Here is a 20,712-nt window from a genome sequence, read left to right as displayed (position 1 = left end):
AGTCATCATATGCATAAGAAAGAAAAAAAGGTCTTTGTTCACAATTTTTTGTCATTGTGTTAATAAAAAATGTATGTATCAAAAGTACTAGTAATTTAAAACCATCCATCCATCCATCCATCCATTTTCTTTACCGCTTATCCTCAGTAGCGTCGCGGGCTGCTGGAGCCTATCCCAGCTATCAGCGGGCGGGAGGTACACCGTGAACCGGTCGCCACCCAATCGCAGGGCACATAGTAACAAACAACCATTCGCACTCACATTCACACCTACGGGCAATTTAGAGTCTCCAATGAATGCATGTTTTTGGGATGTGGGAGGAAACCGGACTGCCCGGAGAAAACCCATCCAGGCACGGGGAGAACATGCAAACTCCACACAGGCGGGCCAGAACTTTGAGACAGATGTGCTGACCCATGGAACCCTATTTTGAAACCCGAACTGTGTCGTACATCCCTAATTTAAAATCCTAACCCTGTTTTATTATTTCAGTTTAAATTATTGACCAAGTTTTTGATCTTATTCTCTTAGTCTCTGCTTTTTCTGGGCTGCGTGGCGGCGACAGTGCTGGGCGTCAACCTGCTGTGTCTGGCCGTATACCTGAGCTGCCTGTGCTGCCGCTGCAAGGATGACGACGGCGGCGGCGAGGAGGACAGCAAGAAGCCGACGTCCTGCTGCGTCACCTGGTCGGCCGTCGTCGCAGGCCTCGTCACTTGGTGAGAAAAAACACCTTCCCAGGCTCCACACCCCTTCCTTTGGAGTGTTTCTCTACATGTAACCTTGTCTTAAAACCCTGATTTGAAACCCTACTAACCCTAGTAGACTACCCCTAACCCCTATCTTGAAAGCCTAACTTGATACCCTGATTTAAAACCCAAACCTTAAACCGTAATTCAAAGCCCTGAGTTGAGACTCTTATCGTAAAGCCCTAATTTGAAACCCCAACCTGAGCTAATTTGACACCTTAACCCTAACCCAAAACCTTAACCCTTTTTTGTTACACGAATGTTATTGTTATGGTATTATGGAAACCATAATTTGAAGCGCTAATTTAAAACCGGATTTTGAAACCCTAACCCTTTCTTAAAGGCCTAATTTGAGACCCCTATCCATAGCTTCAAACACTAATTTGATACCTTAGATACCTGGTTTGAAAGTGAAACCCAAACTTGATATCCCACTTGAAATCCTAATCCAAACATTAACCACGCCTTAAAACTGTAGTTTGTCCACCTAATTTGGAAACCTATAATTGGAAACCCCAACTTCAAACTCTAACTTGGAAACCTAATTTGAAACCCCAACTTCAAAACATAGTTTGAAACTCTAACCCTGACTTCACACCCTGATTTGAAACCCTAATTCTGTCTTGAAGCCCTAACATTCAACATACAATAGTGTTTTCAAGGACAGGATGTAAACAGAGTGACTTTTACTCAAGATGGTCAGTGTGACCTGGAGTTTTTATCCTCTCCATTTCTACCCCCCCCCCCAAAAAAAAAGAAAACTGTCCTCTTGTTATTCTCAAGGTGTTTTCTATTTCCCCTTCTATTTACTCCGCAAACACTTTAGATGCACAACGACGCACGCCGTTTCCTTCCCGAGTGTCTCTCTGGCCTCTCGTTTCCGCGCAGCAGACAGCTCGAGTCGCCTCGGTCTCATTAAAGCCGTGCATAAACTCACTGGACACTTCATTAGGTACACCTGCAGAATCCACAATGGCGGCTCCGAGCGTACACCAGAAGATCAAACCATGTTTTGTTTTTTTGGTGTGTTTTTATACAAAGATCACCACATGCCATACAGGAAGTGATTGCGCGTGGTCGGCACTTACATCGTTAAGACGCTCGCTTACACGCCCTCTCGTCTCTCTGCAAAGTAGCTAATTGAATCTCGTGCGGCAATGGCCCTGCTTCATGTGACAGTCATGTTGTACAACCCATTTTGTCAGTCCCACCACTGTCTATCTTTGCTTTTTCATGTTTTTAAGACGCTTTCAGGACCTACTCATATCGTTTAATACCGCATCATGTTGCCCTTTTACTATCGTGTCTTTTCTCGATGACCTTTAAAGGCATATTATGTAACAGCAAAGGGAGTAAATTATGTATCGATTTGCTGCCAGTTGTTCTTGATAAATGTGACATATTTGCAGGGAGTATTTTTGGGGCGTTGAAAAGGGCTCCTTATTTTGCCTATTGTTTAGCGAGCTTGGACCTCAATCGTAGCTGGTTAGTTAAAAGGATAGGCAAAATTTTATTTTTTTTGGACAGAAATCTTATTTACAATTTTAGTCGATTCCCCCCCCCCCCCCGCCCCTTATAGAAAAAAAAAACCATGAAAGTGACATTATTCAATTATCTTTTTGCTATTTGCTTTAACTCCTGAGACTTTTTTTGTTCATCGATTTCTTTCCTGGCATTAACTGTCATCGTTTTCCACAGAATTACAGAGGTACTTTGAGTTAGAAATTTAATTTATTCCTTGACCAAGCTTGTAACTCAATTTACTCTGAACCGACTAATTTTCCTCATGGAAATTTATTGAAATCCCATTAATCCATTCCAGCCACCCAAAAACCACCACAATAGTTTTCATGTTTTGAAAAAAATTGCACTGTACTGAGATCTCGACTGCAGTAAATGGGGCAGGTCTGGCTCAAAAGCGATGGTTTTGATGCGCAAGATGTCACGCAGGTGGGAGTCATTTAGTCTTGTCCTCACGCGGTTCTTATTCATGTTCATGACTGAGAATGTCTTCTCACACAAGTATGTCGAGCCAAACAAGCTCAACATTTTCTTAGCAAATGTACGAATCTCTTGGAACCTGTCTTTATCCAGCTGCTGGTAAAAGTTGACGAGGGAGTTGTTGGTACCGGCTGCGACACTCTGTGTCACACTGCAGCTCAATGAGCTCCAGCTGCAGGTGGGCTGGAACGTCACTGAGATCCACGGAAACGGTTTGGCGCATAGAACTTTTTGGTGAATAATACAATGGAGTTTTGTAGCTTTACCTCCTTCTTCGCTTACTTTGTTACACACTAGGGTTGATAATCCACTGTGCTCGCCAACCATGGCAGGTGCGCCATCCGTAATAATCCCCGTGATTTTATTCCACTTTAATTTTATGTCATGTACGGCGGAACAAACAGAAGCAAATACATCTTTCCCTCTTGTTTGGTCCTTAAGGTTCTGGAGGTCAAATAGCTCTTCACGCATGTTCATTTCACTATCCACTCCGCTGTCGGATGCATCCGTGCTTTCGTCACAGGCTCACGAAAAAAGTTCAAACTCCACTCCTTCTGCGTCCAACTGTCTCTTAATATCAGAAGAAACTTCTTCGCTCCTTCGTGACACAGTGCTACGAGCCAGGAAAACATTGGCGAACTGTTGCTTTTTCTCAGGACAAATGTTGTCCACCATTTTCATCACGCAGTCTTTAATAAATTCACCCTCAGTAAAAGGTTTGCAGTGCTTGGCAATCAGCGTTGCCACCTCATAGCTTGCCTTTGTTGTATTTTCATTCGACTCACTGGCTCTTGTGAAAAAGTGTTGCTGTGCCGTTAAACCAGCTTCCAGTTGCTTCAATTTTTCACTGCGTTCGTTCCCAGTTAGCTTGTCGTAATTCGCATGTTCCGTCTGGTCGTACCTCTTTATATTGAACTCCTTGAACACAGCCACAGTCTCTTGGCAAATTAGACAGACGCAGTTGTTTGTAAACTCAGTGAAAAAATATTCAGACTTCCATTTGTCCTGGAAACGTCGGCCCTCGCTATCAACTTTCCTTTTCTTACTTCCAGTTGCCATTTTAGAAATGGGCAAAAAACAGATCATGCGCAAAACGGCCCCGCGAGATTTAAGCCACAAGTTTACTGCCATCCTGTGGTGAAATATAAAATTGCGCGTGTATTTTGTACTGCCAGGCCACATATTATTGGTTTTATGACAGAGGCTTCGGGCCAGTGGAAATATGAACACGGGCCGGATTTGGCCCGGGGGCCGGACTTTGGGCATGTCTGATCTAAAGAAATAAACTGGTTATCCATCCATCCATCCATTTTCTGAGCCTCACTAGGGTCGCGGGTGTGCTGGAGCCTATCCCAGCTGTCATCGGGCAGGAGGCAGGGTACACCCTGAACTGGTTGCCAGCCAATCGCAGGGCACATACAAACAAACAACATTCGCACTCACATTCACACCTACGGGCAATTTAGAGTCTCCAATTAATGCATGTTTTTGGGATGTGGGAGGAAACCGGAGTGCCCGGAGAAAACCCATGCAGGCACGGGGAGAACATGCAAACTCCACACAGGCGGCACCGGGAATTGAACCCCGCTCCTCAGAACTGTGAGGCTGACGCTCTAACCAGTCAGCCACCGTGCCTAAACTGGTTGTATGAAGTTTAATTACTGTACGTATTGTCGTATCCGTGTTTTGGATGTGTGCCATTAAGGCGTGTCCTAGTAAGTCAAGTCAGGAGCTGGACTCGAGTCGGCTATTTAGTCTGTGTGTGAGTCTCTGAGCGTGAGCTGTGCAAACAGCAGCTCCTTGCGAGTGTTCACGACTGTGGCTCTCCTTGTCCCACGCGCAAAGGCATTAGAGTCCCTTCATAGCGACACTTTTTATTCTGGTAACTTGAGCAGCAGCCTATCTGAAGCTCACTAAAATTTTCATTTATGTATGTCATCTTTCATGAACTGGAAAGTAGCATGCTAGCTAACAAACACGACGAATAAAAAATGTGTCTCCCGGTAGCTAAATGTCAGTGGAAATTTGGCAGTTCCAACTTGTAAAGCAAACCAAGACAGTCGCCGAATAGTTTTGCAGGAGTTTCTCATCCCATCGGTTCGGCTGCCAGTTTGGGTCAAAACGTAAATATTTGATAAACCCGTCTTGAGTCGATTCGTTTTAGCCGGCAGCCTTTTTTTCCCCCTCTGCCGCTGCTGCTGCTGCCATTTCACTTTAGTTTTCCCCTAAATTCCTCACGTCTTTTTCTCTGCATTGTCATTCCTCGCCGTGACAGTTGTGCACTGTCTGTGATGTTCTTTCTCTTGGGCTTCGACTCCAGCTAGTAAAAGACACATTGGGCATAAGTGGTGTATTTATTAAAAAAAAATAATAATCTTGAATTAATGAGACTGTTTCCGGGAGTTAAGCCTGAGTATTTTTAGCATCTGCACATTGGCGGATGAACAAAAGGGAAGAACATCCAGCGAACCAAACGCACGTCTTTGTGTGTCATTATCATACATAGCGTGTGTCCTGATTTGTGTGCGCTAATACCTTTTCATGCTGTCTTTTTTTATCTACCTCCGTGCCTTTCATTTGCCACCCAGCAAACGTGATTTATTTATGTCACGTCTTGCAACGCACATATCCGCCGCAAGCGCGACGCTCAAAACATGGTGCATGCGCTAGCTGGTAACTGCGGGCTAAACGCTAACAAGAAACCTTGTTGTTTAAGTGATGAGTGTAGTCGTCGCGTCATCGTTGTGCTACGCTAGTGCTAATGTATTCATACAGGGGACAATTGGCAGCATATTAATAAAAACCACTGTGCTTGTCAATCCAGCATTACAAAACATAACTAAAAACAGACGCACAACAAAAAAAACATAATACATTCCAGGATTTTTTCTGTTGCTTCAAATTACAGGCCAGGTAAGTACAATTTTTTTTAACCGAAACTTCTAACCCTAACCTTGGCTTGAAACCCTAAATCAAACTTGAAATTTGTTGTTGTACTGAGCAGCCAGGACACATTTTTGTCTCTAAGCTACCGCTAAACAAGTCTGCATTCTATCCGCACTTAAAACCCTAACCCTCCCTTGAAACACAAATTTGAAACCCTAACCTTGACTTGAACCATGACTTCAAACCCTAACTCTGAATTGAAACCCCAGTTTATTATTTTCTTGAGGTGTGCAGGTGTGCCGATCCGCAGACCCGCTGGCGGCTACTATCTCCTAGCGCTGGTGGGGTGGCGGAGGTGGCAGGTTCGCTGCTGCTTTTTAGAACAGCATTACCTTTAAATGGTGTCTGCGTGCCAGTTGAAAAGTCGGATCACATGTCGCAGAGTTGAAGTGTTTCGGTGGTATGAAAACACCCTTTTGCACAATTTCCACAAAACCACGCTCATCAAGGCTTCCACTTTTTAATGAAATTTGCCTCCTATCAGTCCTAGCAATGGTGTTTCATTCAATTCCTCCATTTTGGTAGCCAAGCTCTGACGTGTGGATCAGTGTAATCTGTGTACCGGGAAATCGTGCACTGACAGAGGTTCTGTGTTTTTTGGAGCACAAAATGCAATTAAAATGCGTTATTCTTTTAGCTCATGAAGTTGTTTAGAATCAATTAATTGCAATTAATACCTTAAAGTTACACTCCTAATTGTTTGGGGTTGTAGACATAGCTTGATCAGAATCAGAATCAGAATCATCTTTATTTGCCAAGTATGTCCAAAACACACAAGAAATTTGTCTCCGGTAGTTGGAGCCGCTCTAGTACAACAAACAGTCAATTTACAGAACACTTTGGAGACATAAAGACATTGACAAAAAAACAATTGTGCAAAAAGATGCAGAGTCCTCTAGCACTTAGAGCAGTTCGAACGACTAATATTGCAATAGTCCGGTGCAATGACCATTGTGCAAAGGGCGCTGAGACTTCAAGGAGTGTATGCGGTTTAAAGTGACAAGTAGTGCGATCATCTGGGACAATGTCGGTTGTGCAAATGTTACAGATACTCCTCAATCAGTGTGCAAATGGAGCAGATGCTACTCTGGCATGAGTGGCCAGTATATGCAAATAGTGCAGCATGCACTATGCAGCATAGTGCAGCTTGATGGCCTAACTTGAAACCCTAACATGCACAGTGTTGTACTGAGCAGCCAGGACCCTTCTTTTGTCACTACGCTAGGGCAACCCTTAACTTGGCTTGAAACTGTAACTTGAGACCCTCACCATAAATTTAAGCCCTAATTTGAAACCCTAAATTAAAACGCGAAGCCAAACATGTTGTACTGAGCACGACATTTTAATTGCTAATCTGTTGCTACAACGCCATAAGTAGAATTTCTGGCTTTCTGGCAGTTTGGTTAGGTAAAATGTGCGGCCACGTTGTACTGAGCAGCTGAGCCCCCTTTGTCGCTATGCTTCTGCTACATCAGTATATATATCACCTTTGTAATTTCTCATCTGTCATCGCTTCGTCCAAAAAAAAGCCATAGAAAAAGCACCTGTGGAGTTAATTCTGTTGCTGCTCACTTAGCTGAAGTCTGACAAATAGACGACTGACTGTGCCTTTCCCGCAGCGTGGCCGTAGGCGTGGGTTTCTACGGCAACAGCGAGACCAACGACGGCGTGTACCAGCTGACGTACTCGCTGTACAACGCCAACAACACGCTGGGCGGCGTGGACAGCCTGGTAGGTGCAATGTAGCGACAGAGCCTTTGCGTAAGCCACTTTTTTTGTGTATCAGACCTTTGCTAGCCTTGTTAGATAAACGTCATAAACACAAAAAAGTAAATAGGAGTGCATGTACTTTAAATTAGGCCGTTAATTAAGGTTTCGGTGCATTGATGTTTAACAGGCTGCTGCTGTTCTTAGTACTAGTCAGCACTTTTTTCTGCTTTTATTCTGTCATTCAAGGTCATTATTATCACAGCACTGGCCAATGCAGAAAACCTTTGAAAGCCTTATTTGAAACCCTAACACTGGTTTAAAATCATAGAGTGAACCCCTAATGTTGGCTTGGAACCCTACCCCAAATCTGATACCCTAAATTTAAACCTTAATCCTGGCTTGAAACCTTAACTTGAAACCCTAACCCTAAATTCAAACCCAAACATGATACTAATTTAAAACCCTAACCCTGGGTTGAAATTCTAATTTGCAACCCTAAACCAAATTTGAAACACTAAACCAGTTTGAAACCCAAATGTATTATCCCAATTTGAAGCCCTAACATTGTCTTGAAACCTTAAATTGAAACAGTAACTTGAAACTCAAACCCTTGCCTGAAGGCTTCACTTGAAACCCTATTGTATTTTATGCTTCACACCCTAATATGAAACCCTAACTTGAAACCCTAACCAAAACTTGAACCCTATGCCTTAAAACCCTAACCCAAACTTGAATATCTAAGTCTAACTTGAAACACTAATTTGAAACACCAACCCAAACTTGAAAACCTAGAGCACTGCAAAAAAACACCCTAACTGAAACTTGTAACCAGACTCCACGTTTTGGTCCACGCAGAGAACCTAACAACAAAACGCTGCTTGTCTGAATGCTTGCGAACGTGTGAACTCTATCCGACGCATAATTGGACGTGACGTTCTTTATTTCCGAATCCCAATGCTCGGTCCTTTCCTGAAGGCAGCGCATCGCACACATGCTTCTATAGACTGTTAAGAAGTGGTCTTCTTAGGCAGGACAAAGAGCCCAGTGTGCCGCGGTTCCCCTTCAGGAAACAAAACGCTTATAATGAGGATGGAAAAGGGAACAGTTCGGCGCTTCGACTGAAATTGGAGAATGGCCGGACTCCTTTTTAGAAGGGCTTTGAAGGAGGCAAGACCTTGATTAGCCACAGTCTGGAAGATATGCTGATGATGTGTTGAGGAACACACTCTCGCTTCGAAGTGAAGCCCAAAGATGGAGAGTGGCCAAAACAGGATGCATTTAATACTCTACAATGGAACCGGTGTGACATTTGGAACCACTACTAATATTAACTCCATGGTTTGGAGAGGACATGGCAGTCACTCGGTGGACTTGGGTCCATGTCAGGGATAAGGCGTTGGCCCCTTTGCAGAGCGCCCATCAAAGGCAAATCAATGCCGGCCGGCTCTTCTGTTCTGCCACTGATTTTGTGGAAAGGCAATATGGTTGCAGTCCATTGCTGTTTTAAGAGGCTCCTATTGTTCTTAACTATTATACCGCTTTTGCTTTTATTTTGTCATTCAAGGTTGCTACTGTCAAAGCATTGCCCAACAAATCACTGAATAGAACAAGCAAAACAACACCTCATTTCACAGACTAACCCTCTCTTTAAGCCATAAAATGAAACCCTAACCCTGACTTGAAAGCCAAACATGATGCCATAATTTGAAACCCTTATCTAAACTTGAAATCCTCACCTTGCCGTGAAACCCTTAATTAAATCTTCAACTTGAAACTGTCACTTTGGCTTGAAACATCAATTTGAAAACCTCTCCTAGGCTTGAACGACTGAACCTGGCTTTGAAATCCAAACCCCAATTTAAAACCCTAACTTTGTCTTTAACTCCTAATTCGGAACCCTTGCCTTGCCTTAAAAGCCTAATTTGAAAGGCAGTGTGAAAAAGGGGGCCTTGGGATGAATAATTCCCATTCTATTTTATACTTTTATATGTGCTTACAAGGTTTCTAGGCTAATTCTTGTACGTCAAAGAATCTGTGAAATGGAGGCAAAAGTACTCAGGTTAGTCATCGACAAATGTTGTAGCAATATTTTAACATATTATTGTTACCAGAATAAACACTAGAAAATGCCAGGTGTCATTTTTTAAATGATTCTTGCAAGAAAGAGGTGGAACTGCACAGAATGCAGTCTTCAAGGTCTTCTGTCACACCAGCTGCCTTGTTGTCAAAAACAAGATTCTTTACGGTTAAATGGAACACAATGTACAAATATAACCTTTGGCGGTGAGCCACATGCTGCTTGACCAAATATAAACAAATTTTCCGATCAGCGCCTGCTTTGCTAAGTTTCCATTACAATTGTATGTTTATAATGACAAAGCGGCTTAATGTGTCATGTGCGAAATAGGTGCACAAGCATCGAACTGTTGGCAGACATTATCGTCTGATCAGTGAGCACTGATACACTTCCTTTTCCAATTGTATGTCTGTGATCACAAAGCGGATCGTGTTTAGTGGCAGCAGTTGCGTGGTTAGTCCGAAGACTTTTTATATTGCATTCCATTCCTCCGCTCTGTATTTTGTTGCTCATTTCGAACTTTTTTTTTTCTACCTGTTTCCCTGTTTGCACTAAAAACTTTTTAAGGTTATATGGATCACTGCATACAAAAATAACTGGGCAATGAGCCCCATGCGGTTCACCAAGTCTAAAGACATTCTTACCTGATCCCTGATGTAGCAGTGGTGCATTCCCATTGCAATTGTATGTTTGTGATCCTCAGGAGGCTATGACAGCAGCTGCGGTGTTAGTTAGAAGACCTTGTACACGTCTTATCGTCTGCGCTGTATTTCCAGCGCAGACTTCTTGCTCACGAACCAGCGTCATCTTTGTGTCCTCCGTTTTAAAGCCTTCTCAGCGCTCCATCTCTGCTCCGAGGACAAGCTTTGCGGCCGCCCGACACAGACGAGCGGCGAAGAACGCGCGTGTTTCTGCTGTGCTTCATTTGCCGGCGACGAAGAGGGTTGCTATCTTTGAGTTACCGCACACCCGTGTTCCATTACATGCTCTGCCTTCCACATTAAACTTGAATTAAGGCCTGAGCACCTCGCCATGTTTATTATATTCTTGTGACAAAATAATCACCTTTTTGGGGAATTCATCATGACCCTCCCCCCTAAACTAACTCTGTAGTGCTCAGTAGTTAGAAAATGTAGCCCCGCAACAATGGTTTCATCTGTAGACAGGAAATTGGGTGGACAAAAAGACCTTTCAAGGACCCATGAACGAAATTTGGACATTTTGGTGTGAACTTTGATGTACTCCGACAAGGGAATTTGCCCAAATGAACCCCAACCGGAAGCAGGTATAAAACCAGATGGATGGGCAACACTACAGTTTTTGCCTATGCCATTTTATGTGGGATTTCATCAAGGCTTTCCCATGAAAAAGAGGATGCGAGGGTATTAATTAAGTTTGTTGTTGGGAAGCTAAGACGTGGTACCAGGACATCTCCTTTCATCTTAAATCTTCAACTTTCGTACTGTATTTTTTTCCCCCCAGCCGAACCGCACGAGGCAGCAAATTTTCAGTTCCAGCCAGCTTCACTGTATGCGTCACATGTCAGCTTGTCTTCTTTGTTTGTTTACAGCTTGTAGAGATTAAAATCACAGCGTCGAATTGCTTTGTGGCCCGACCTAACACACAGCCAATTACTGTTTCAACCACCACGCTCGAATGGAATCCACTGGGAAAATCATATCTGGGCTCCATCGGCGTGGATCACGTACAGTATAGGATTGCTGCTCTCTCTCCACCCACTCCACTTGTATGACGATTGTGTTGTCTTGCCTAAATAGTGGCGATTTGTAGATCTTTGAATGCAGTAAACAATGGGAAACACCAAGACTTACCTTTCTACTGTAGTGTATCACTTAGAAGGTTTTCTAGCACTAGTGCTTCAGCTGCTGTCACACTCGACATCAAGCCACCTCATGATCATAGCAGCCTGCTCTGGTACATTTCCGTCACAATTGTATGTTTATGATCAGGAAGTGGCTCGTGTTTAGTATAACTGTTAGTCAGGAGACCTTGAATTTGCTCTGTACAATTGGAATTGGACGAACAATTTCGGATAAAATGTGCCCAATGATTGTTGATTTTTCAGCGTCGTCGTCTCCTTTCGGGAGGCTGCACGATGAAAATAGCAACTAATCTCTCACGCAACAATACGACTGGCCTCTCCATTAGGCGCTAAGCACCCACTGCTGAAGGGGAGCATTTATTAGCCTTTTCAATTATCATGTCTCGCCATTTCCTCGTAAACAAGCTTTCCCTCCAAGCAAAGTCAGGCGCTATAATTAAAGACCTGGAAGCGCTCGTGCCGAGTAAATTCGGCAGTTTGCCGTTATCCTCAGAGGCTTGATTAACCGCCGGTTCAAACCAGTAAACACAATATCAGTCTCGCTCTTGCTGCGTGTGGTCAAATAATAATGTCTGGTGAAGCAGCATGTGACTCAGCTGTAGTTTTATACTAAACATGGGTCCACCTCGTGATCACAAACATACAATTGTGACAGAAATGTATTTGAGAAAGACCAATATGGGCTTTTCAGGGCCGATACCGATTATTAGTACTCAAGGAGGCTGATATCCGATATTTTGAGCCGATATATGTTTGCTGTTAAAGGAAAAATATTGGCATAAACATTTTGAATAATACTAACTAAAACTAATACTTGGTTTTAAATGCATTTCAACATATGTGTATTAAATAGATTTTCAGATTTGCAACATTTTATTTATTTATTTATTTTAATTTTTTACTTGGACAGGTGGTATCTTTGTTTTATAATTCTAACAAATAGTGCAGGGAACGCCCACACTCTTGTAAAGTTAAATGAAAACTTAAACAAATGAATAACTCCCTAAAGGTTTCTTCAGTCAATAAAGTTTTCCAAAATTTCAATATAACTGAAATGTTCATATTCAGTTATCTTTTTTTAAGTGAAAACAAAAAACAACAAGTGCAGGGAGTTCCCAGGGTTATACATTAATTGTTACCTAAGGTTAACGAAATAAATATAGTTCACTGAAGTTTACCTAGTTTTAAATTGATTTTTTACCGGCCGTCGGATTTTTATAAAAGGCCGATGCCGATATGTGTCAAATATGATATGTGCCGAATATCAGCTGCGATAATCACCCTGGCCGATATCACAGCAGGCTGCTTGCTACATCTGATCAGATAATGTCTCACGAAGCAGGTTGTGGCTCAGCTGCTGTCACACTTAAATGGAGCATGAGCAGAAATATACAATAGTTTACGGTCAGTTGGAACAGAGAGAACAAGAAAACAAGCAATGAGCCACATGCTGCTTCACCAAGACTTTTGCAGAGCTGCTCTGCAACAGTTCCATCACAATTGTATGTTTGTCGTGTCACAGCAGCTGCAATGTCATCTTCTAATGCTATTCCAAATTTGACAAAATGTTTTGGGAAAAGTGTACCTTTAAAGTTGCACTTGTTTTTTGCGACATTCATTCAAGCAGCAATTCTATAAGTTTTTTTTTTTTTTTTTTAATGGGACGGATTACGATGCAATTTGTTACGGTATCTATCAAGAGGTAAAGGAAGTGAACAAAAATGCTAACAATGACGCATCTTACCGTGATGTTTTTTTTTTTTTGCGTTGTGAGCTGCAGGTGAGCACCACTATGGGCAACATGAAGAGTGGCCTGCACCAGCACCTGGCCCGGCTGGACGAGATCTTCGCCACGCGCGGCGACTACGTGCAGACGCTGCAGTTCATGCAGCAGATGGCCGACAACGTCATCAAGCAGCTGGTGGGCCTGCCGGACTGGGCCCAGGCCGACATGGACCTGGCGTCCGTGGCCAAGATGGCGGCCAGCGTGGAGTACTACAGGTGAGCAATATTTGAACCCCAACTTGAGATCGTAACCCTGGCTTGAAACCCTAAATGGAAACTCTGAACCCAAGCTTGCAAAACTCTAACCCAGACCAGATACCCTCACGCAGACTAGAAACTCAAATTTGAAACCCTAACTTAAAACTGTAACCCTAACTTGAAACTCTGCACCCAAGCTTGTAAAATCTAAATTTGAAATTCTAACTTGTAACCCTAACCCTGGTTTGAAACATTTTCTGGAAACCCGAACTAAATCTTGAAGTCCGAGACAAGATTAAAAAAGCCTAATTTGAAACCTTTGTTTGAAACCCTAACACTGGATTGAAACCTCACTATGAACACCTAACTCAGACTTGAAACTGAAATTTGAAACCCCAACCCTGGCTTGAAACCAGAAATTTAAACCCTAAGCCATGTTTGAAACCGTAACTCGCGCTTGAAATTCTACTTTGAAACCGTAATCAAAGCTTGAAACTCCACTTGGACACACTCACCAAATCTTGAAATCCTAACCCAGACGAGAAAACCTAATTTGAGACCCTTGTTTGAAAACCCTCACCCTGGTTTGAACCCTCCTTGGAACCCAAATACCAGGTTTGGTACCCTAACCCTGACTTGAAACCCTTTTGTGAACCCCTTAACACACTTGAAACCCGAATTTTATACCTCAAACCTGTCTTGAAAACCTTAATTTGAAACGCGAACCCTAATCAAAATTTGAAACCCTAATCCTTGTAACCTTAACCCAAGCTTGAAACCCTAACCCAGACTTGAAACCCAAATTCGATACCCTAAGTCAGGTTTGAAACCTAAATCCTAGCTTCAAACACTAACCTCATTGAAAACCCGGGTGTAAAACCTCAACGTTGACTTGAAATTATAATTTGCAAGTATAAAACAAAACAAAAAGAAAATTGGTGAATGTGATGATGGCATTATAATACTCTAATAAGTAATTTTTGCTTTTTCGCCTACATGTACCTCAGAGTTAAGAAGTTAAACATATTTAACTGCTCAGCAAATGTGCGCCTATATTGGATCGTGTGTTAGAGGTGTTAGCATGCTATTCTCGTTTTTGACTCCCAGGTGGCTGGCCTACCTGCTGCTCCTCATCCTTGACCTCATCATCTGCCTACTGGCTTGTCTGGGACTCGCCAAGCAGTCTCGCTGGCTGCTCACCACGTAAGTGAAGTGCCGTGCACTTTGTTCTGAAACTGTCCTGAAGTAAAAGATGTCGATTAGCGTATGAAGTACTAAATCCCATTCTGAGTTGTACATTGTACGAGGCGTACTCTTCACAGGAGACGCCTGGGACACATTTAATCAGCAGCCCACATGTTCACCCGCTGAATCCAATGAGCGTAACACTGACACCACGCTCCATTTTACCCCCGAATCAAATTTGACGTGATCCCGTTTTGCATTTAAATGGACACACTGACAACAAGCAATCAATGCAATCACTCAATAACTTCCTCACGCTACACTGCAGACTGCTAAGGAAGTCACAAATTTCTAATTTGAAACATAACTTGAAACACTCTTTTCAAACCCTAACCTTAATTTGAAACCCCACCATGAAGCCTTTTCGAGAGACCCTCCATTGAACGCCCATCCCAGTCTTGACACTCTAATTTGAAACCTTACGTTGAACCTCAACTTTGAACCCCTATACTGGGCTTTGAAATCCTAATTTGGAACACTAACTTGAAACAGTCATTTGAAACCCTAAACCTGGTTTGAAACCCTACTACGAAATACTAACTTGAATCCTTCTTTAAACTACTATCACAGGCTTGAAAACCCAATTTGAAACCTTAACTTCAAACCTAAACCCTGACCTTGCACCCTACTTTTGAAACCCTAACTCAGGTTTGAAACCCTACTCTGAAACCCCAACCCTTTTATCACCATTTAGCGTGCCTCTTCATTGGGTGCAAAGCATTTTCTCCATTTTCCTGTTTATTGGTCTGGGACACGACATATCTCTCTGCTGCAATCGCTGATGTTGGCTGGAGACAGCGGGAGCTAGGTTTACACCCATCAATTAGCCTCTAGCTAGCAGCGCACGTAACTGATTTGCCGACGTGCGGGGCTTGCCTCCTCGGGGAGAGAGTTCACGGGGGCGTAAAACCCACCGGAACGTCCGTCCATCCAGCCGTGCATCGCCCTGTCGCCCTCAATCGCTCAGCAAATCGGCTACGCTCGCCCTACTAACCACAACAACACACAGACCGCCACCCCACTTCAACCCGCATTTAGCTCCGAGCCCCTTTGTCAAGACGTCTCATGGAATGCTCTTTTTTTCGACTAGAGTGGAATTCATGAGCAAAGGACTCTCTGGGCTGGGGACTGACTGTGTGTTAGCACCACTAGTTAACAAGCTAATTTCCACTCCAACAGTCTCACTACCACTACTTTGACCTCGAGCAATCCTCTGATGTTTCATGTTTTAATAGGCCTTTCACTTGCTGAGTGTTTGTCACGATGAGATCATCATTTGTCCTGTAGGGTTCAGCGAACAGCTGCGTTTCTTTTTTATCATTATTTTGACAACCTGGCCAGTGACATCATTGTTTCAACCCCTTTGGGTGGTGACACACAGATTCAATTTAGATTAGATTTACGATAGTATTCTTCTGTTTGTCAAGTGACCATTAATTAATTCCGATTAATGAGTTACAGAAAAAAAAATAAGGCATTTAAGCAAACTTTTATGAAGACGGAAACACTTCAAAGCCCATGCTATGGCCTTCATGCAAAACATGGTTAGGTTTTAAATTAGGATTTCAAGTCAGGGTTTCTAGCTTGGGTTAGAGTTCCACATGAGGGTTTGGTTTTTAAGTATGGTCCCAATCCAAGGTAGGACTGTATTGTCCCTGAAATGCAGCTTTCTTGGAAGTTATAGGCTCTTCTTCTTCAGTCTCATCATTTGGCCTTTTCTCCTCGCTGAAGCTCTCCTAAGACATTTGGTTTATAATATTTCTTGTTAGTTTTTTTAAAATATATAGAGTAGCCCGCAAGATTCCTGGTGGTTCGAGACAGCTGTTCAAATGTATCAAAATGCACTTGCCTATGAATTGAAAATACAGTGATGAAAAATAAAATAAAATAAATAATAATAATAATAATGCATTACACTTATGTAGTGCGTTTCATGATACTCAAAGACGCTTTATAATTGCACACATTATTCACTCACTCCACAGTCACACCCTGGTGCTGGTAGGCTACTTACGTACCCAAAGCTGCCCTGGGGGAGTCTGACGGAAGCGTGGCTGCCATTCTGCGCCTACTGCCCCCTCCGGCCACCAACAAACATATCTTAGGGTGTCCAAAATTGGGTGCTTAGAATTCTTAAGCTTCCTTTTTTTTAAAGGTTTCACGAATGCTTGAAATTGGGATGAAGTGGGTAATAAACTAGAAATCGGAAATAACATCATCCTGCACATAAAACGTGTTTTCAAAACCATTTTCAAGCTCTGTATTTGAATGTGATCATTTTGAGTATGTCTAAATGTGTTTGTGTGCTCCGTCAGGATGATGCTGTGTGGGGTGCTGACGTTGATACTCAGCTGGGCATCGCTAGGAGCTGAACTGGCCGCCGCTGTGGTGAGTTGCCCAGTATGCCGTCTGCTACAAGTTTAGTTTGGAGTTTATCTATTTAATTAATAATAAAAACAAATCTAATAATTTTTATTTTCCTGCTGCTGTTTAATGCTACGTGTGGGCGAGTGTGGGATTCATGCGTAACCACGGAAACGAGCCAGAAGAGATGGCACTGTTCGTTTGACAATGAGGGAAAGATCTTCTTAGTGAAACGTGCACGTTCACAGTAGCTCACCGCGTTGCCATGGTAGTGTGCTCATCAACTCCACATGCTAATTGTCGATTTGCACTACAGACATGAAGCATAGTACACGGTGCAGATCTGGAAAAGGGATTTTTGGTAGCGTACTAGAGTTAGTGTTTTAAAGTAGGATTTAAAGTAGTGGTTGTGGTTTCAAGTAAGATTTCAAGCCATAGTCAAAGCCTTGGTTGTAGTTTCAAGTTAAAGTTTTAACTAAGCCAAGGTTGGGATTTCCAAGTAGGGTTTTCAAGCCAGCTGTTAAGGTTTCAAGTTTAGGTTTCAAGCTAGAGTTAAAGTCGTGCGCAAAAATATGGGCACCCCTGTGGTTTTCAAATTAGGGTCTCAAGCCAGAGTTGGGTTTTTAATTCTGCTTTCATGTTTCAAGAATGCATTAAGGTAACAAATTAGGGGGTTTATTTAGTTTTACAAGTCAGGGTTAGGCTTTCATCGTAGGGTTTCAAGCCTGGATTGGGGTTTCAAGTTAAGGTTTGAAGACATGCTTAGTATTTCAAAGTACAGTTTTAAGACATGGTTAATGTTTCAAATTAGGTTTTCAAGTTAGGGTTTCAAGCCAGGGTCAGTGCTCCAAATGAGGTTTTCAATTCTGGGATGGGGTTTAGTGTTAAGGCTTCAACTTTTAAAGTAGCCTGTTCCTGGGTTGTGGTTTCAAGTTACGGTTTCAAGCCAGTGTTAGTTGTTCAAAGAGGGGTGTCAAGCCAGAGTTAGAGTTTGAGTGCATTTGACAGAGCTGTGTGTTATTTTTAGGGCACCAGCGACTTCTGCGTGGCGCCTGACAAGTTCATCATGAGTCAAATCAAAGGTGTCATCGGCACAGGTACGACAAGTGATAACAATGAGTCACCACCAGCCACAAAACCTCCGTCTTAAAAATGATGACTCATCCTTTTGTTTGTTTGCAGATATCGTTCAATACTACGTTTACTGCAACCAAACGCTGACCAACCCTTACCAGCAGGTACACTTAATAGTAATAATAATAATAACACTAACATATTTCATAATCAAAATATTAGAAACAGCTTTCAGTATGAAGCAATGTTGTAACAGAATCGAACAGGTGTACCTAATGTGACCATCGCACGCCAACGTATTTTCCTTTTGTTCACTTTTCCCATCAAAAAGTGTAGCAAACTGTCGCAAGAACAAAGTTTAAGGTTCAAAGTGAAACAACACAGAAAGTCACTGATTGGCTCACGGTCAAGGCACAAGCTCCGCCTCTTTCTCACTAGTATTCTGATTTTTTTTAGTCTCTCTTTTGTCAGGGTGAACAGGCGTTGAAAGGTTAGGTTCAGGTTTAGGGGTTTAAATTAGGGTTTCCAAATAGGGTGTTAAATTGGGATTATGGTTTCAAAGTTGGGTTTCAAGACAGGCTGAGGAGTTCAAGTGAGAGTTTCAATGTAGGGTTTCAAGTGAGGGTTAGCGTTTAAAAGTAGTTAAAGCCAAAATTAGGGTTTCAAGATAGGGTTAGAGTTTTAAGCAAGGTTTAGGATTTTAAGCCAGGTTTGGGTATTCAGACAAGGTTTGGGGTTTAAAGTAGGGGTTTCAGGTAGGGTTGGTTTAAAGGGTTTCAAGCCAGTTATTTATTTACATTTTAATGTACATTGTCCCTTTATAACGAATAAAGGAAAATTAAATAAAGAAAGTAAAAGAAAGAAGGAAACAAAAATACCCTGCTACTGACTGGCGACCAGTTCAGGGTGTAGTCTGGCTTTCGCCCGAAGTCAACTGTGATAGGCTCAAGCTCAATTTAGAGTCTTCAATCAACCCACCACGCATGTTTTTGGGATGTGGGAGGAAACCGGAGTGCCCGGAGAAAACCCACCCAGGCACGGAAAGAACATGCAAAGTCCACGCAGGCGGGCCGGGATTTCAACCCCTTGAGGCAGAATTACTAACCAGTCGTCAACCGTGCCGGCAAACTGGGATTTTGGACGGGGGGAAAAAAAGGGAAAAAAAAGAAAACAGTGATTTGCGAATCATTTTCAATCAAAAGACAAGATATTTAATGTTCAATCTGATGAATGCTATTGTTGTTTTGCAAATATTCTCTCATCTTGAATATGATACCTGCAACACATTCCAAAAAAGCTGGGAGAGGGGTTACAAAAGACTGGGAAAGATCAGGAATGCTCAAAAAACACCTCTTTGTAATATTCCATAGGTGACCAGGTTAATTGGAAACAGGTGAATGTCATGATTGGGTATAAAAGGAGCATCCCCGAAAGGCTCAGTTGTTCACAGTGAAGGGCTGGGGCGAGGTTCACCACTGTGTGAACAATTGCGTGAGCAAATAGTCCAGCAGTTTAAGAACAACATTTCTCATTGTACAGTTGCAAGGAATTTAGGGATCTCATCATCTACGGTCCATAATATCATCAAAAGATTCAGAGAATCTGGATAAGTCTCTGCATGTTCGCGGCAAGGCTGAAAACCAACATGGAATGCCCGTAAACTTCGATCCCTCAAGCTGCACTGCATTAAAAACCGGCATCATTCTGTAAAGGTTGTTGCCTGTATGTGGGCTCAGGAACTCTTCAGAAAATCATGTATGTCGGTCGCTACATCTAAAAATGCAAGTGTAAAGTCCACCTTGCAAAGCGAAAACCAGTAACACCCAGAAACGCCGCTGGCTTCTCTCAAGCTCATCTGAGACGGATTGACGAAAAGTGGAAAAGTGTCCTGTGATCTGCCGAGTCCACATTTCAAATGTTTTTTAGAAATCATGGACATTGTGTCCTGCGGGCCAAAGAGGAAAAGGACCATCTGGATTGATGTCAGAGAAAAGTTCAAAAGCCAGCATCTGTGATGGTATTGGGAGTGTGTTAGTGCCCATGGCATGGGTAACTTGCACATCTGTGTATGCACAAACACTGAAAGGTAAATACAGGTTTTGGAGAAACATATGCTGCCATCCAAGCAACATCTTTTTGTGGGACGTCCCTGCTTATATCAGCAAGACATTGCCAAGCCGCATTCTGCACGCATTACAACAGCGTGGCTTCGTAGTAAAAAGGCGTGAGTACAAGACCGGCCTGGCAGCAGTCCAGACCTGTCTCCCATTGAAAATGTGTGGCGCATTATGAAGTGCAAAATACGACAACAGAGACACAGGACTGTTGAGCCACTGAAGTTGTACATCAAGCAAGAATGGGGAAGAATTCAACTTTCAAAGCTTTAACAATTAGTGTCCTCAGTTCCCAAATGCTTATTGAGTGTTGTTAAAAGGAAAGGTGATGATGTAACACAGCGGTAAACATGTCCCTGTCCCAGCTTTTTTTGGAACTTGTTGCAGGTAAATGAGTGAATGTATGCAAAAAAGAAAAAAAAAGTTTATCAGTTTGAATATTAAATATCTTGTCTTTGTAGTGTATTGAATTGAATATTGGTTCAAAAGGATTTGCAAATCATTGGATTGTTTTTATTTACATTTTTCACAAGTCCCAACTTCATTGGAAATGGGGTTTGTAAATTATTCTGCTTCTTCTGTCCTCTGGTGGTGAAAATGTAGACTTAC

The 20,712-nt window shown here is 42.5% G+C and overlaps 1 protein-coding gene across 3 annotated transcripts in view; it reads left to right on the top strand.

Moving 5' to 3' along the window:
- ttyh2 (tweety family member 2) overlaps nt 1-20,712 on the top strand; it is a 37,291-nt gene that overhangs the window by 8,886 nt on the left and 7,693 nt on the right. For 2 of the 3 annotated variants that reach the window (XM_061705973.1, XM_061705972.1), the window contains exons 2-8: nt 532-716; nt 7,313-7,424; nt 13,104-13,324; nt 14,414-14,509; nt 16,867-16,939; nt 17,943-18,012; nt 18,098-18,153. In XM_061705973.1, the coding sequence (XP_061561957.1) occupies nt 532-716; nt 7,313-7,424; nt 13,104-13,324; nt 14,414-14,509; nt 16,867-16,939; nt 17,943-18,012; nt 18,098-18,153 (813 nt within the window). Of the gene's footprint in view, nt 1-531; nt 717-7,312; nt 7,425-13,103; nt 13,325-14,413; nt 14,510-16,866; nt 16,940-17,942; nt 18,013-18,097; nt 18,154-20,712 lie in introns of those variants that run through there. The other variant, XM_061705974.1, reaches the window with a different exon arrangement.

This window comes from Phycodurus eques, chromosome 19 (genome assembly GCF_024500275.1).
Source record: "Phycodurus eques isolate BA_2022a chromosome 19, UOR_Pequ_1.1, whole genome shotgun sequence".
Taxonomy (NCBI): domain Eukaryota; kingdom Metazoa; phylum Chordata; class Actinopteri; order Syngnathiformes; family Syngnathidae; genus Phycodurus; species Phycodurus eques.
The sequence above is the reverse complement of the archived record's forward strand: the minus strand, read 5'-3'. Positions and strand labels throughout refer to the sequence as shown.